We start from the raw sequence: 18,803 nt of genomic DNA, 5'->3' as shown, positions 1-18,803 counted from the left end.
TTGTAGTCAGTCCACACATACAAAAAAAAACCTGAAAAATATGTTTATGGCACTAGCAGTTGCTTTTTGCTCAGCATCTCTCCTCTAGAAACTCCTGTTTTTATGGTAACGTATATTCCCATTCACAAGGTGAAGCAGAAGATGTCATGTTCCTGTGATGTGCATTCTCTAGACACAGTGACCAGAGATGATCATATGACTCAAACAAGGACCATCAATACACTCCCCATGAGTTTGGAAATTTATAAAGGTCAGTTTCCCTCTTGGGGCCTGCATGTCAATATGCAAAACTTGGGAACTTCTGACAGCAACATTCTACCACGTGACTCAAAGAACAGAGGAAGCCTGTCCACAGTGAGAGAGTAAAGCAAAGCAGAAGAAGCACTGACAAAGACCTGAAACAGGATTCCCAAGTTTCTCACAGCGCTCTAAGTTTCAGGTCCACCCCTCACCTGGAATTCTTTGAGATACTCTGACATTTTTCTTATAAATTTCCCTTTTTTGCTTAAGCTCAAATTGAATTTCTATCACTTGCTAATAAAAAAAATGCTGACTAATAGAATTCTATATAATCAGTTATATAATAGGAGGAACCTATCACTCAAGTAGTGTAGGTTGTGCATCCAACTGGCCAAAAAAAATGAAAACTCTCATTGGTTGTGATGACCAGTTCAGAATACATAGTGAATCTGGAGGACAGAAACTATAGAGGTGTTATTACCTTAAACATTAAAGTCGTTCTTGACTCTTTGCTCTTCTTCTTCCCCAATGTTTACTTTTTCCTATCTTTTATCCCTCACCAAGTCCTACCAATTCTTTCTTTTAAGTGCGTTTCATAACTACACCATCTCATACATTTAAATTATAATTACCCTAGTCCAGACTTTCTTAGCTAAATGGACCCCCATTTCCAGTCTCCTCATGTCCACATATTTTGCATGCTTCTCTCCAGCAGATTATAAAAATTATACATATCATGCTTCCAGTTCTTAAATTTCCAGTGGATCTTATTGTTAACTGAATAATAATTCTAAAATTTAGCCAGGCATCAAGCCCTTTCATAATCTAGATTCCATCTACCTCTCAAACTTACATATCCCTACTCCTTTCTATGACTTCTGAATATATCATCAACTTAATTGTCATCAACAGAGTGAGTACAATGTGTCAGGCACTATGCTTGTGATTTTATAATCCCTATAATACTTATAACAACTGTGGTGGTTTTCCAATGAGCCTTCAAATTCTTTGACACTATTCCCATTGAAAGATGGGGACTATGTCCCCTCCACTAGAATCCGGACCAATCTAAGTTTGTAAGTAACAAAATGCACCAACAGTGACACTGTTAACTTCTTAGGCTAGGTCTGAAAGGATAATACAGCCTCTGCCTTGCTAAAAAGAAGAGAGGAAAAAAAAGATGGTGACTAATACATTCTATACAACCATTTATAATGGAATGAACAGGCAGTGTGCATCTCTCAGTATGCTCACCTTTGGAGGCCTGAATCACCAGTAACAAGTCTGACAACATTAGGCTGCAAAGAAGCTGAGGCCAAATAGGGAGACCATTCATAGATGCTCCAGATAAAAGCCCCAAGTGAGAGCCCAGACAACAGCCAACAACAAGTAAACACAGTTAGTAAAGATTGCCCCCAGATGATTCTGGCCCCGAGCTGTCAAGCACTCCCAGTGAGACGAGCCTTCCCAGCTGGGACATCGAAGAGCAGAGATGAGTCATTCCCTGCTCTATGCTGTCCAAACTCCTGACCCACAGAGTCCAATGGGCGTAAAAATTGGTAATTTTTTTTATTGGCCTTGGGAAGGTTAGCAAAGGCTGGAAGATCCTTGAGAGGATCCTTTAGCCGAAGCTTTATAGCCCTTGAGGAAGCTGTTGGTGATAGCCTGAAGGCTATAATGGTAAATAGTATTGGAAGCTGAAGGAAAGGGGACCTTTGTTATTAAGTGGAAGAAAGTTTGGCAACCCTGTTGCCTGCAGTACCATGGAAAATAAGAAATATAACTACTGAACTGCATTTTCTAGCTAAGAAGATTTCCAGGCAGAACACTGAAAGTGCCACCTGGCTTCTTACTGGCCATGAAAAAATGCAAAACCAGAGAGATGAGCTTAAGAACAAACTGTCCAGTTTCCAAGCAAAATTTAGAAGAAACAGAAAAGATCCAGGACTTGCTGAGCTTGAAATTAAGACTCTTTCTCTTGCTGCCCAGCCTCTCCAGATGGCAAAATATTCTTAAAGTAAGAAATGGCCTTAGGAAAAAAATGCAGGTCACGGTCAGGAACACATGATGAAGCCAAGGATGTGACTTCAGAAACTGTTAAGACTTCAGACACTCTTAAAGTGATGCCCCATAAACCTTTTTAAAAATACAAAAGGTTTTCTAAGGATCTTAAGGGTGTGCCTCATAAACCCTCTCTGTTAAATAATAGAGCATCTAAAAATGTCATGGGCATTATTCTGCAAAGCCTCGAGGTAAACAAAGTCTCATCTTAAAGAGACTTGTATATGTAGTTTTGTCTAATGGAATGGATGTAACTTGATACATAAAAAGCCAACAGTTTTTAACATAATTATACCTGTTTGGACTTAAAGCCAAAGAACCAATACAAAAGAAAAACAGGCTTTTGAAACTCCCTACTTTTTACTGGTAGGAAGCACGCTGAGAAGGCTATTTAATTGCAGACATAAACTAGTTTTTAATTGGAAAAGAAAAGATGCCTTAGAAGAAAAAGCTAAGAGCTCAAAGGGCAGGGCCAAGTGCCAGGAAGAACAACTTAACAGGGAGCAGCATTGAGCCATAATTAAGGAAGTGCCAATATGTGCCCACTTGAACTTCAGAATTGCTATGGGCCAGAGGCTGCTATAACCTCCCATTTTCTCCATTCTTGAATGGAAAGATCTACTGCAATAATCGGATTTCCATCTCACCATTGTCTGTTGTGGGGCAAGAAGGATAGATAATGTATCTCTTTAGTTAACAGGTCTTCAGAGCAAGAGAAACCATGCTCAAGAAACCAAACCCAAGTAGTCTCATCTGCACCTAGACCTGAATTAGACGGTGAGATCCTGGACCTCAAACTTCAGCCTAAAGCTGTAATGGAATGAGACCTATTGGTGAGTGTATTTTGTACATGGAATGAATGTAAATAATTTGTGGCCAGAGAGCAGACTGTATTGATTTTAAGACAAGCCCACAAATTCTTTGACACTCCCCATCAATAGGTAGGATCTATGCCCTCTTCTAGAGAACAAGGCCATCCTTATGACTCACTTGTAATTATTAGAATGCAATAGAGTGATGCTGTGCGACTTCTGAGGATAAGTCACCAATGGTCATACAGCTTCCACCTAGTTCTTTTAAAACACTCATCTGGGGTTCCCTGGGCAGTGGTTGAGAATCCGCCTGCCAATGCAGGGGACACGGGTTCGAGCCCTGGTCTGGGAAGATGCCACATGCCGCGGAGCAACTGGGCCCGTGAGCCACAACTACTGAGCCTGCGCGTCTGGAGCTTGTGCTCCGCAACAAGAGAGGCCGCGATAGTGAGAGGCCCGCGCACCGCGATGAAGAGTGGCCCCCGCTCGCCGCAACTAGAGAAAGCCCTCGCACACAAACGAAGACCCAACACAGCCAAAAATAAATGAATAAATAAATAAATAAATTTATTAAAAAAAAAAAAAAAACACTCATCTTTGGAGCTCTGAACAACCACATAAGAAATCCAACCATCCTGAGGCCACTAGACTTTGAGCAAGCCCAGGCACACGGAAAGGCCACACATAGATGCTGTGGCCAAAAGCCCTATTTAACATCCCAGAAGACTGACAGAACAATCAACAGGCACATTAGTGAATATGGTCCAGATGATTCTGGCTTCTAGCTGTCAAGTCAACCTCAATCATCAAGTTTCCCCAGCTGAGGCCCCTGACATCTCTGAGCAAAGACAAACTGTTTCCGTTGGGTCCTTTAAATTCCTGACCCACTGAAACTTTGAAAGTAATAAAACGGTTGTTTTATGGCACTAAACTCTGTGATAGTTTGTTGAAGGAATAAATGAATGAATACTGCCAAGTGAGAATGTGAGCCTGGTGTCAAGGGATTTTCCAATTTCTCAAGAGAAGCCAGATATAAATCACGTTATGAGCAATTTCCCAATTTCTAAATGTTGACAACTAATTAGAAAAATGTTAAGACATTTTGGGGATGGGTAAACAAAACATGTCTACAGGCTTGGATTTCACCTGAAATGGATGAAATCATTTGGATCATTTCATCCAAAATGATCACCTGGACTTCATATAACCATCCCACACCCAAGATTCTAAAGCTAAATTTCAATTCCTTTCAGATGTTAAGAGTTCAGAAATGTCATTCCCATGTGTTCTCAGTAATAAAGAGGAATGACAATAAAAAGAAAATGGATTGAATTTCCAAGGGGTGACAAAAAAAAAAGAAAACCAGGTTTTTGTTTTTGGATTTTTTAACATCTTTATTGGAGTATAATTGCTTTACAATGGTGTGTTAGTTTCTGCTTTATAACAAAGCGAATCAGCTATACATATACATATATCCCCATATCTCCTCCCTCTTGCATCTCCCTCCCATTTCCCTATCCCACCCCTCTAGGTGGTCACAAAGCACCGAGCTGATCTCCCTGTGCTATGTGGCTGCTTCCCACTAGCTATCTATTTTACATTTGGTAGTGTATATATGTCCATGCCACTCTCTCACTTCGTCCCAGGTTAACTTTCGCCTCCCAGTGTCCTCAAGTCCATTCTCTACGTCTGCGTCTTTATTCCTGTCCTGCCCCTAGGTTCTTCAGAACCTTTTTTTAAATTTTTTTTAGATTCCATATATATGTGTTAGCATACAGTATTTGATTTTCTCTTTCTGACTTACTTCACTCTGTATGACAGACTCTAACTCCATCCACCTCACTACAAATACCTCCATTTCATTTCTTTTTATGGCTGAATAATATTCCATTGTACATATGTGCCACATCTTCTTTATCCATTCATCTGTTGATGGACATTTAGGTTGCTTCCATGTCCTGGCTATTGTAAATAGAGCTGCCATGAACATTTTGGTACATGACTCTTTTTGAATTATGGTTTTCTCAGGGTATATGCCTAGTAGTGATATGGTAGTTCTATTTTCAGTTTTTTAAGGAACCTCCATACTGTTCTCCATAGTGGCTGTACCAATTTACATTCCCAACAAGAGTGCAAGAGAGTTCCCTTTTCTCCACACCCTCTCCAGCATTGTTTGTAGATTTTTGTAGATTTTTTGATTATGGCCATTCTGACTGGTGTGAGGTGATACCTCAGTGTAGTTTTGATTTGCATTTCTCTAGTGATTAGTGATGTTGAGCATCCTTTCATGTGTTTGTTGGCAATCTGTGTATCTTCTCTGAAGAAATGTCTGTTTAGGTTTTCTGCCCATTTTTGGATTGGGTTTTTTTTTTTTTTTTTGATATTGAGCTGCATGAGCTGCTTGTATATTCTGGAGATTAATCCCTTGTCAGTTGCTTCATTTGCAAATATTTTCTTCCATTCTGAGGGTTGTCATTTCATCTTGTTTATGGTTTCCTTTGCTGTGCAAAAGCTTGTGAGGTTCATTAGGTCTCATTTGTTTATTTTCATTTTTAGTTCCACTTCTCTAGGAGGTGGGTCAAAAAGGATCTTGCTGTGATTTATGTCATAGAGTGTTCTGCCTATGTTTTCCTCTAAGAGTTTTATAGTGTATGGCCTTACATTTAGGTCTTTAATCCATTTTGAGTTTACTTTTGTGTATGGTGTTAGGGAGTGTTCTAATTTCATTCTTTTACATGTAGCTGTCCAGTTTTCCCAGCACCACTTATTGAAGAGGCTGTCTTTTCTCCACTGTATATTCTTGCCTCCTTTATCAAAAATAAGGTGACCATACATGCGTGGGTTTATCTCTGGGCCTTCTATCCTGTTCCATTGATCTATATTTCTATTTTTGTGCCAGTATCATTCTGTCTTGATTACTGTAGCTTGTAGTATAGTCTGAAGTCAGGGAGCCTGATTCCTCCAGCTCCGTTTTTCTTTCTCAAGATTGTTTTGGCTATTTGGGGTCTTTTGTATTTCCATACAAACTGTGAAATTTTGTGTTCTAGTTCTGTGAAAAATGCCATTGGTAGTTTGATAGGGATAGCACTGAATCTGTAGATTGCTTCGGGTAGTATAGTCATTTTCACAAGGTTGATTCTTCCAATCCAAGAACGTGGTGTATCTCTCCATCTATTTGTATCATCTTTAATTTCTTTCATCAGTGTCTTACAGTTTTCTGCATACAGGTCTTTTGTCTCCTTAAGTAGGTTTATTCCTAGGTATTTCATTGTTTTTGCTGCAATGGTAAATGAGAGTGTTTCCTTAATTTCTCTTTCAGATTTTTCATCATTAGTGTACAGGAATGCAAGAGATTTCTGTGCATTAATTTTGTACCCTACTACTTTACCAAATTCATTGATTAGCTCTAGTAGTTTTCTGGTAGCATCTTTAGGATACTCTATGTATAGTATCATGTCATCTGCAAACAGAGACAGCTTTACTTCTTCTTTTCTGATTTGGATTCCTTTTATTTCTTTTTCTTCTGTGACTGCTGTGGCTAAAACTTCCAAAACTATGTTGAATAATACTGGTGAGAGTGGAGAACCTTGTCTTGTTCCTGATCTTAGTGGAAATGGTTTCAGTTTTCCATCATTGAGAATGATGTTGGCTATGGGTTTGTCATATATGGCCTTTATATTGTTGAGGTAAGTTCCCTCTATGTCTACTTTCTGGAGGGTTTTTATCATAAATGGGTGTTGAATTTTGTCGAAAGCTTTCTCTGCATCTACTGAGATGATCATATGAGACAAACTGTAAAGTCTATTTTGCCTGATATAAGAATTGCTACTCCAGCTGTCTTTTGATTTCCATTTGCATGGAATATCTTTTTCCATCCCCTCACTTTCAGTCTGTATGTGTCTCTAGGTCTGAAGTGGGTCTCTTGTAGACAGCATATATATGGGTCTTGTTTTTATATCCATTTAGCCAGTCTGTGTCTTTTGGTTGGAGCATTTAATCCATTTACATTGAAGGTAATTATCGATATGTATGTTCCTATTACCATTTTCTTAATTGTTTCGGGTTCGTTATTGTGGGTCCTTTCCTTCTCTTCTGTTTCCTGCCTCAAGAAGTTCCTTTAGCATTTGTTGTAAAGCTGGTTTGGTGGTGCTGAATTCTCTTAGCTTTTGCTTGTCTGTAAAGGTTTTAATTTCTCCATCAAATCTGAATGAGATCCTTGCTGGGTAGAGTAATCTTGGTTGTAGGGTTTTCCCTTTCATCACTTTCAATATGTCCTGCCACTCCCTTCTGGCTTGCAGAGGTTCTGCTGAAAGATCAGCTGTTAACCTTATGGGGATTCCTTTGTATATTATTTGTTGTTTTTCCTTTGCTGCTTTTAATATTTTTTCTTTGTCTTTAATTTTTGATAGTTTGATTAATATGTGTCTTGGCGTGTTTCTCCTTGGATTTATCCTGTATGGGATTCTCTGTGCTTCCTGGACTTAATTGACTATTTCCTTTCCCATATTAGGGAAGTTTTCAACTATAATCTCTTCAAATATGTTCTCAGACCCTTTCTTTTTCTCTTCTTCTTCTGGGACCCCTATAATTCAAATGTTGGTGCATTTAATGTTGTCCCAGAGGTCTCTGAGACTGTCCTCAACTCTTTACATTCTTTTTTCTTTATTTTGTTCTGTGGTAGTTATTTCCATTATTTTATCTTCCAGGTCACATTTCCATTATTCTGCCTCAGTTATTCTGCTATTGATTCCTTTTAGAGAATTTTACATTTCATTTATTGTGTTGTTCATCATTGTTTGTTTGCTCTTTAGTTCTTCTAGGTCCTTGTTAAACGTTTCTTGTATTTTCTCCATTCTATTTCCAAGATTTTGGATCATCTTTACTCTCATTACTCTGAATTCTTTTTCAGGTAGACTGCCTATTTCCTCTTCATTTGTTTGGTCTGGTGGGTCACTGCCTTGCTCCTTCATCTGCTGTGTGTTTCTCTGTCTTCTCATTTTGCTTAAATTACTGTGTTTGGGGTCTCCTTTTTGCAGGCTGCAGGTTCGTGGTTCCCATTGTTTTTGGTGTCTGCCCCCAGTGGCTAAGGTTGGTTCAGTAGGTTGTGTAGGCTTCCTTGTGGAGGGGACTGGTGCCTGTGTTTTGGTGGATGAGGTTGGATGTTGTCTTTCTGGTGGGAAGGACCACGGCCGGTGGTGTGTTTTGGGGTGTCTGTAACCACATTATGATTTTAAGCAGCCTCTCTGCTAATGAGTGGGGTTGTGTTCCTGTCTTGCATGTTGTTTGGCATAGGGTGTCCAGCACTGTATCTTGCTGGTCATTGAGGGGAGCTGGGTCTCAGTGTTGAGATGGAGACCTCTGGGAGAGCTTTTGCTGTTTGATATTACCTGGAGCCGGGAGGTCTCTGGTGGACCAATGTCCTGAACTCAGCTCTCCCACCTCAGAGGCACAGGCCTGACACCCAGCTGGAGCACCAAGACCCTGTCAGCCACATGGCTCAGAAGAAAAGGGAGAAAAAAAGAAAAAAAGAAAGAAAAATAAATAAAATAAAATAATTAAAATTTAAAAAAAATATTAAAAATAAAAAAAAGTAAAACGTAATAAAAGAAAAGAAAGAAAGAAAAAAACAGAAAGACAGAATGCTAGGACAAATGGTAAAAGCAAAGCTATAAAGGCAAAATCACACAAAGAAGCATACACATACACACTCAGAAAAAGAGAAAAAGGAAAACATATATATATCTATAAAAAAAAGAGCAACGAAATCAATAAATAAATCTACCAATGATAATAAACTCTAAATACTAAACTAATATAAACATGAAACCAGAAACAAATTAGATGCAGAAAGTTAACCCCAAGTGTACAGTTGCTCCCAAAGTCCACCGCCTCAATTTTGGGATGATTCGTCATCTATTCAGGTATTCCACAGATGCAGGGTACATCAAGTTGATTGTGGAGATTTAATCCGCTGCTCCTGAGGCTGCTGGGAGACATTTCCCTTTCTCCTCTTTGTTCGCACAGCTCCTGGGGTTCAGCTTTAGATTTGGCCCCGCCTCTGCATGTAGGTCGCCTGAGGGCATCTGTTCTTCCCTCAGACAGGACGGGGTTAAAGGAGCAGCTGATTAGGAGGCTCCGGCTCACTCAGGCTGGGGGGGCGGGAGGGGTACGGACCCGGGGCGAGCCTGTGGCGGCAGAGGCCAGCATGACATTGCAAAAGCATGAGGTGCGCCGTGTGTTCTCCCAGGGAAGTTGTCCCTGGATCACGGGACCCTGGCAGTGGAGGGCTGCACAGGCTCCCAGGAGGGGAGGTGTGGATAGTGACCTGTGCTTGCACACAGGCTTCTTGGTGGCTACAGCAGCAGCCTTAGCATCTCATGCTGGTCTCTGGTGTCTGTGCTGATAGCCGTGGCTTGCGCCCATGTCTGAAGCTCGTTTAGGCGGTGCTCTGAATCCCCTCTCCTTGTGCATCCCGAAACAATGGTCTCTTGCCTCTTAGGCAGGTCCAAACTTTTTCCCACACTCCCTCCCGGCTAGCTGTGGTGCACTAGCCCCCTTCAGGCTGTGTTCACACAGCCAACCCCAGTCCTCTCCCAGGGATCTGACCTCCGAAGCCTGAGCTTCAGCTCCCAGCCCCCACCTGTCCCGGTGGGTGAACAGACAAGCCTCACAGGCTGGTGAGTGCTGGTCAGCACCAATCCTCTGTGCGGGAATCTCTCCACTTTGCTGCACCCCTGTTGCTGCGCTCTCCTCTGTGGCTCCAAATCTTCACCCCTGCTACCCGCCATCTCTGCCCGTGAAGGACCTTCCTAGTGTGTGGAAACCTTTCCTCCTTCACAGCTCCCTCCCACTGGTGCAGGTCCCATCCTTATTCTTTGGCTCTGTTTTTTTCTTTTTTCTTTTGCTCTACCCAGGTACATGGGGAGTTTCTTGCCTTTTGGGAAGTCTGAGGTCTTCTGCCAGTGTTCAGTAGGTGTTCTGTAGGAGTTGTTTCACATGTAGACGTTATTTCTGATGTATTTGTGGGGAGGAAGGTGATCTCCATGTCTTACTCCTCCGCCAACTTGAAGGTCTCCCCAGAAAACCAGGTTTTATACTTTAGTTCCACAGTTGATAAACAAGGGTTCCCAACAGCAATTTTGTTTTCCTTTTTACTATTCTTAGTATTTTTAGATTGTAGAGCAAATTTTTATTTCAGTTGACCTTTCAATGTTCTCTGGTAGCATGTTTTATCTTTTCTACATAAAAATAAGTAGGAATTTTTTAATGTTTACTAATTACTTGAATTCTTAACTCTAATAAAAGTTACATCTAAATAATTAGAGTGTATCTGGTTTTAAATATGGATCACTTAGCAACAAGCAGAATTGTGTACAGCTGAGAATAGTTTTAGGATATTTTAAAGAAATCATATTAGGAAAAACACTTCCAATGTATCCTATGCTCCTAACAGACCCACATCAAGTAGTCAGTCATCAACTTTTGAAGATGTAAAAGGGAATATGTCTTAGTATTCCTTTTCTGTGTATGGTCCAACATGTATAGCCTTGAAGTATCCCTAGGAGACATCAACAAACATCAGAGGAATTCAACATACTAAATAAGTCCAAAAGAGTAAAATATCTTTTTTCTAGCCTTCTACAGCCAGCATTTAAGGTACTGTTTTAATGATTATGTAGATTAATTCACTATACACAGTTCTTTAATAATGGCATTAATTTTGTATGCAGGCAGATTTTATTTTTTAAATGGGTTCCACAGTGATTTAAATTGAAAGTAACGGTGAGAAAAATTTATTTAGCCAAACCCATTATTCAATATTTAGGCTGTTATGGAGCTATGAACTTCCTACAGAATAAGAATATAGATTTCTGTACACTTCTTCTGTTATGTTTGAGCAACACCAAATACGATGGCCACCGGATGGACAGAATCATTACCTGAATTCTCATATCGATGCACAGGTGAAATGGTGAAACAGAGCTCCTAGGGCATGGGGAGGGGGGCAGGGTGAGTAGAGCCCCAAATTTGGGATCAGACCAATAGAAGATTTTCTTGCAGCCCTACCACTTGCTTACTTCTTACTCTGGTAAAGTTATTTCATCTCTTTAAATCTAAATTTACTTTATTCACTTGGAAAAATAGAATTATAATACCTTGCTTTAGGGTTGACATGAAAATTAAAATAAATGCATATTTATTGTGTAGGCCATTGAAATGAGGAAAAAGTTCTTAAGAGGCAATGACCTGACTTAATCTGACTAACGCAATACAGTAGCATGTAAAGAGTGCCTAGAACACCATGCTGTTACAAATGGTAATGATCCTAAAGAATCCAACTGATTCTTGTTATAAATTTAATACAGAGAGTGAATTCTCTAGGCTTCCCTTATATCACCCTTCTCTAAGTACATATTTCTATACACTTGTGTGCTATGGGCTAAGAGAAGCTTCGTACCTTACAGAAAGTCTAGCACACTAGCAGAAGAACTTATGTACAAAAATGTTCACTGAGCATTGTTGTTAATCAATGAAAATCAGAAAAAAATTAAAATGTTCATTTATAGGAGGATGACAAATTTTGATATATTCACTCAACCATTCTATTCAGGTAAACCACAAAAACAAAATTTTAAGCAAAAAATAAAATAAAATAAAGTTGCAGAATGATATCTATAATATAAAACCACTTATATGAAATTTTAAAGCATGGAATGTATTGTAAATAGATTTATACTTAATAATTAATAATATACTTAATAATTGTGTGATAAGGTGCATGGAAATAGCAAAATCCAAATTCAGGGCAAGGCAGGAGGAGGTAGGAGGCAAGGCAATGAGATCAGGCAGGTGTCCACAGAGGGCTTCAACTCTATCCAATATGTTTTACTTTCTCAAAAAATAAATTAGACTGGAGCAAAGATGGTAAAATGTTTAGATTCTATACAGCTGGCTAGTAGAAGTTTATTATATTATTCTCCACATTTTCTGTATATTTGAAATATTTTACAGTAAAAAGAAGCTTTACCATCATATAAATAAAAAGAGGCAATTTCCCATAACAGACAATAGCTGTTCCAGAGATACTCAGGCGATGAAGAAGGACAGGAATGGCAGGGGTGGGGAGGTGATTAAGGTAATAAGAGGGCTGGGTATAGAAGAGAAGCTCCTCTCTGACTCTGAAATCAGGAAGATAATTTTCCTTCCAAGGATTAAGGAAAGAATTCAGCTATGTAAGTTGTGAAGAGAATAGAAATGATTCATTGTTAATCCAGAAATCAGTGTACATTATCCAGAAACAACATTAAGCTTGAAATACTTACTACAACTCCAGTCTTGGTGGTAGTTTCTCTGTATGTGAAGTTGCAAATTGCCCAGGCTAAATAATACGTGGACATGAGAGGGGTCTGTGAAAAGTGATCCGTAACCCATCCATCTTCCTCAAACACAGAAGTTTCCACCGGCATATTGGATAAAGATAAATAGGTTGCTTGATGCTTGATGCTGATTTTGAAAGTAGCCTTGTAGATTGGCTCATCAAAACAAGGAAATGCCTTTCTGGCATGTGTAGGCGAAAACTGAGTAACACCAAGGAACCTGGAAAAAAGAAAATGACATTCTCAATTACATTTGTGGCTTGAGTTAAGTTATAACCACTTTATATGCTTCTGCTTATAAAATAATATGGGGCTTCCCTCGTGGCGCAGTGGCTGAGAATCTGCCTGCCAATGCAGGGGACACGGGTTCGAGCCCTGGATTGGGAAGATCCCACATGCCGCGGAGCAACTGGGCCCGTGAGCCACAACTACTGAGCCTGTGAATCTGGAGCCTGTGCCCCTGGAGCCTGTGCCCAGCAACAAGAGAGGCCGCGATAGTGAAAGGCCCGCACACCATGATGAAGAGTGGCCCCCGCTTGCCGCAACTAGAGAAAGCCCTCGCACAGAAACAAAGACCCAGCACAGCCAATAAATAAGTAAATAAATAAATAAATAATCCTTCCCTCTACTTTAAAAAAAAAAACAAAACAGTGGAGGATGGACAGACGGGCAGAGGGACAGATTAAAACAGGGGGGGTGTGATTTTAAATAAATAAATAAATAAATAAATAAAATAAAATAATATGCTTTAGTCAAATTACGAGACAGTTTTTTTCTGAATCAAACTTAAGTGCATGAATAGCATGGAAGCATACTTCATACATATTTCCCCAACAATGAAAATTCTTCAGGGAACTGTGCTCTCAACTAAAGGAAATTCTCTAAACCCAGAGCCATGCTTATTAGACAAAATATTACACTTTACAGAAAAACAACTCATCATCATATGGGCAAGTATTGGAAAATAATGGTTCTCCTTTTTGGTATGCCTCAGTCTCCTCTCTGAAACTGTACAACCAGTAAAGACAATGAAATCAAAATCCAAAACTTGTCATCAGATACAAGTAGGGCATAGACCATCATTGAGAAACATCTACGTCCTCAAATCTCAGTAAGACATGGCCTGATTTTGTTAAGAAAAGGATTTTGAAATCTGACAAAACTTGGTCTGCATTCTGGCTCCACAACATTTCTTAGCCGTATCATCTTGGATGATTACTAAATTTCCCTAAGGTGTACATGTTCATTGCTTAAAAGGAAATAATCATGCCTAACTTAAAAAGCATTGTAAAGCTTAGTAGAATGGAAAAGGGGATGTAAAGCACCCATCACTGTGAATAGATGAACAGCACCCAGAAGGCAGTTAATAAGCAGCAGCCACTGATTGACAATATCTTCAACCTTTCTTGAAGTGCTATAATATACATTTACATAGAATAATCCAGACACCATTGGTTTTTACCACTCATAATATATATTTACTATATAAATTACATGTTATTATATGTTAATATAATAAAGTAAATTAACATAATAAATATCTATATAATAAATACATCAATGTGTGCACATATATATACACATATATAATATTTAATGCCCTCACGTTTTCAGATCAAGCTGCAAAGTTGCATCTCATTAAAACTCCAGAAGCGCCCTCTACATTCTTTCACTGTTATGGTTACAAATCAAAACACTCAGACTAAGTACTTGAAGAAGGACACACTTTTAACTTAAAAATGGGGCCATTACTTATGAAAACATTCATGACATAAACTAATTAAACTTTTAAAATAATACTAGTTAAAACTGGACATAAGTCAATAACAGACCCTTCATAAAACATTACTGAGTGCTACAAGTCATTTCTTTAAAAGGCTCTTTCCCCCATAGTAGTTCTGCCACCCCTCCCCTCTCCATCATTCACAGTGTTCATGGTTAATCTCACATGGCACACTCTCCCGCTGAGCCAAAACTTGGCCTTAAAATTATTCTCAGCATAGCACTTCAGGCAGTTACTACCAATCAGTAGGTGTTGACATGTGTATTGAATCTTACTGGCTACCCCTGGCTCAAACCATGAAATGTAAATGTTTATACTTTTTTAAAATTATGAAGCTTACATGCATTATTGAGGGCTTACTTTTTAAAAGTTTAGTTTTGAAACAGAGAAAAATAAGACATTTTAAAGATTAATTGTATATTTACTCTGAGAGAGGGGAATTGAGAATTATCTTGAAATAGTACAGGGCTGCTGCAAGCCAGGCTTGGATAAATCACTTAACTACCTGAGTCTATTTTTTCATTAGTAGAAGGAAAATAATATTTTCTAGGCCTCCCTTACAAAACTGTCGAGATGATAAAATGGGGTAATGTATAGGAAAGAAGTTTTAACTATAAATCTTCAGAAAAATATAAGGTTAAAGTTGGAAGCAATCTTAGAAACAAATTGTCCAGCTCTCATAAATTCCTAAAATGAAAAAGTAGTTCCAGTAGGGTTAAGTGATTTATCCAAAGTTACACAGGCAATTAGTGAAAAGCTGGGTCTAGAATTCACATTTTCTGTGTCTGAGTAAAAGGTAATTGTATCTCAAAAACAGTAAAATTCATCTTTAGCCATAATTTATAAACAATGTTTTAATTTGACTATTGGTAATAAAGGTTCTTCTTTCCAAACTTGCCAGCATCTTGGTAATATTTTTCCTATTTTCTACTGATAGTAATATAGTTCTTGCTTAACGGAGTGTCAGTAACTTTTAATTAAGATGCGCACCCATTTACAATTTTCACGTGCTTTTGTCTTACATATGTTCTTGAATCTTATCTTTCTTATTAAAATGTCCACTGAGCTTCATATTTCTCTACTGAGGCTATTTAAAAAAACCTATGGAATTTAATATACGAGGAAAAGTGTTCCCTTTTAACTTTCAAGTATCTGAGAAATCTAATTCCATTCATTGAGCAAATAGATATTGTCTGCTATGTGTGATTTTCACTCTATTAGGTGTGTGGTAGGATTTTTTTTTTTAAAGATATAACCATTTTTGTCCTTAAGGTCTTTGCAATCTACCTGAAAAGGGAAATATATATAATACATAAGAAACAACTAATAATACTAGGGGAAAGTTCTGCAAGAGTTCAACAGAGAGGCTGTACTTAGAATGTATTAGTCATTAAGTAAAAAATCAAAGGTGTCTTTGGTATTAATTAAAGGGTAGGAATTTATTAGATGTAGAAGATCTAAATATCTCTGGGCTAATGAGAAATTAATAAACCAAATATTTATGCAGAAGAATCATGTTGTGCTCAAGTCTCTTTTTGCCTCATATAGTAAGTAAATATGTTAGTAAGGCTAGCAATTTAAATCGCCAATTCTCAGAGTTGAAAGGAACTATAAAGATCATCTAGTGACTTTTTCTGCAATTAATATTCTTAATGAATTCCTACACACAGTATATATCTATGCACTGAGGGCCGCATATATTTGATAATGTCTAAATGAGAAAATACCAATTTCACAGTCTGGCACCTGAGGACGATTGCAACTGAATTTCAATTCAGTATTTAGCAAATCAAAACAAGCCCCTTGGAAAAGAAGAGCAGTTGGACTAGATTACACTTAGGGTCTTTTCCAAGCTTGAGATCCTATAACTGAACAAAAATTAAAAATAAAATATTCCCTGAATTTGATGAGATGTTTTTAAAATATTAAATTACGTTACTGCTAAACGGCTTTTTGCTACGAGATCTATAATGCATTTGCTTCTCTTAGTCATCATTTTTGAGTGTTCAATACTGGGGAGAAAACGATAACTAGATATGCTTCCTTCCCTCAAAGAGTTTATACTCTGATAAAATAAATAAAACATATGCCTAAACAGGTATCGTACAAAAAGCCACGACAGCGAGGGAAAATGCATGAGGAAATTACATCTTCCAAAGCAAGGTTTCTCAACCTTGGCACTACTGACTTTTATTTTTATAATGTAAGTATTGGCGATTCAGTGGTAGAATTCTCGACACTACTGACATACGAGGGCGGATAACTATTCTTTGTCGGGGCCATCTTGTGTTTAGCAGCATTCCTGGCTTCTACCACTAGATGCCAGTAGCACCCCCTCTCCCCCGTTGTGGCAACCGAAACGTCTCCGGACATTGCAGATGTCCCATGGGAGGCAGAACTGACCCCGCTGAGAACCACCCGTCTTAAGAACTGAAGGAAGGCTTTATGGAGGAGGAAGCGTAAATTCCTGGGTCGTAAGGGTCACAGACAGATGGAGAAGTGAGCCAATTGACTACTGGTAGCACAGAAATAAACCCTTAAAAAAGTTTTGACTCACATATTAAGTTCGCACCCTGTCTGCTCTCTTCCAGGTTCCGATTTTCTCGGAGCCCAGTATTGCCCGTCTACCTCGAACACCTCTCTCACCCTTGATAGTCTCCTTTCTTACAAAGAGAGCCAGTTTCAGGCTCAGTGCCCCCAACAGGCAACAGTGTCTGTTGGATTTCAAAAACATAATCTTGTCTTCGCTGCATATATTTTATGGTTGCCTTCAATTGGCGGAAGTGAGACTTCTTGCCTGCTTACCGTCGGTTAAAACGCCAGAGACCTCAAGAGAAAGGGATTTGGATTAGAAAATAATGAGTTTGGTTTTTGAGCAAATTTGAGGTGGAGTTTGAGGTGGTAGCAGTACACCAGGTAGAAAAAAATACAAAAAATTAATTAAAAATAGAGAACATTTTAATATAGAGTAAGGATGTGAAATACCTATGTAAATACAGCCAGAAGTAAAATAAAACAGCAGGAGGCCGAAGGTAATGGGGAAAAGCATTTTGTTGTCTATTCTTCTCCTGCTTTCTCAAACAAAATCATTATTATCTTTTAAGGAATCCCTCTATTATCATAAAAAAATTCCACCTCCAAAAGTGACATCCTGGAAGTGTTATTCCAAGAATGTCACTTTAGCATAACTAGAAAAGTATGAATAATATACATGTATTTTAATTCTCTTCCATCTAAAATAAATTACTTGATTTCTTAACAACTTGTCTATTTGACATTTTGGTTGAGCTAAGAAGTAGAGCTTAAAGCTCTATGTTGCCTCTTAAGGATACAGAGAATTGATTTCTTCTTATTTCTGTGGAAGTTCACTAGGCAAGCTACTTGTGTCAAGTCATTATAAGATTCAGCAGAAGTAACGCATTAACGTTGGTTGATATTGCCAACAAATTACAGTATATGATACAATTTCTGTTCCATTATTTTCAGTTTGCCTTTTCATAAAGTTAAAATATGCAGAAGAAATAAACATTTGCATAACACTGCTAGTATTCAGATTGATTCATGTTTCATTGCGGAGCCCACCAAAACCAAGAGAACCTCAAAAATGGCAAGGCGTTTTTGAGAAGTTTCCATTTTGGCCACATCTATGCAGACCACACATACAGCACAGTGAAAAATGCTCTTTGAAACTGCTTCTATTGCAACTGCAATTTGCCTACGGTTGCAATAGTTTAAAATTGGTAATAAAAACTCCCAAGATCGAAAGAAGTGATCCAGTGGATCATCCAGCTACTATTCAACTGTTTTCAGAAACTGAACAAAGTTACAAGATCATGGAAGTTACACGTCCCATTTAAAGTTAAGGTTGTTAATCAAAATGCAAATTATTACTCAATGACAAAACATTTTAAGCCAAAATGGGTCGTTGTTTAGACTGTGTGTTTTTATGTACTTCAATGAGTCAGTAAAACTTTGCCATTTCAGAAGAGAAGTGTTCCTGCTGAATATTCAGTGCTATAAGCAAGCATGTAGTCTATTGTTTTTTAAATAACCATTCTAGTAAACTAAAAACATAATGCAATAATGCCAGCAAAATGTATGTAGGAAGTGGTGCACATGTGAATAATCGTGTTATAAAAACAGAGCATAAAATTCATAATTGTTTTCATTTTTATGCACTAAATACTGTTATTGAAAATGAGCACTGAGTACTTGATCACCATTGATGAAGAGTATTACGAATGCACTAAAATTACTTTCCTGTGCCATAATATTAGGTTTTCATAAGAATAAATAAACTAGTGTCTGCGATTCATTTGTTTAATAGTGGAAAGAGAAAAAGTATTATGTAAGTATTATAAAGTACTACTACTGGTGGAACTCAAAGTCTTGAAAACAGTATCTAACGACTGATGTGTCTTTCCCTTGGTACTTGGAGCTTTTCTTTTCCTGTACTAGCTTCCAGTGACAAGGAAGGCACCCTCCTGACCCTTTGGTAGCTGGTTTTTTCTTTTCTTACTGCTGACAGAG

At 38.3% G+C, this 18,803-nt stretch overlaps 1 protein-coding gene across 1 annotated transcript in view; it reads right to left on the bottom strand.

Moving 5' to 3' along the window:
• TRHDE (thyrotropin releasing hormone degrading enzyme) overlaps nt 1-18,803 on the bottom strand; it is a 396,268-nt gene that overhangs the window by 370,976 nt on the left and 6,489 nt on the right. Inside the window, exon 2 of the mRNA XM_059936534.1 lies at nt 12,437-12,710. Within this exon, the coding sequence (XP_059792517.1) occupies nt 12,437-12,710 (274 nt within the window). The remainder of the gene's footprint in view (nt 1-12,436; nt 12,711-18,803) is intronic.

This window comes from Balaenoptera ricei, chromosome 10 (assembly GCF_028023285.1).
Source record: "Balaenoptera ricei isolate mBalRic1 chromosome 10, mBalRic1.hap2, whole genome shotgun sequence".
Taxonomy (NCBI): Eukaryota; Metazoa; Chordata; class Mammalia; order Artiodactyla; family Balaenopteridae; genus Balaenoptera; species Balaenoptera ricei.
Note: the sequence above shows the minus strand (reverse complement) of the source record. Positions and strands in the feature narration are given on the sequence as shown.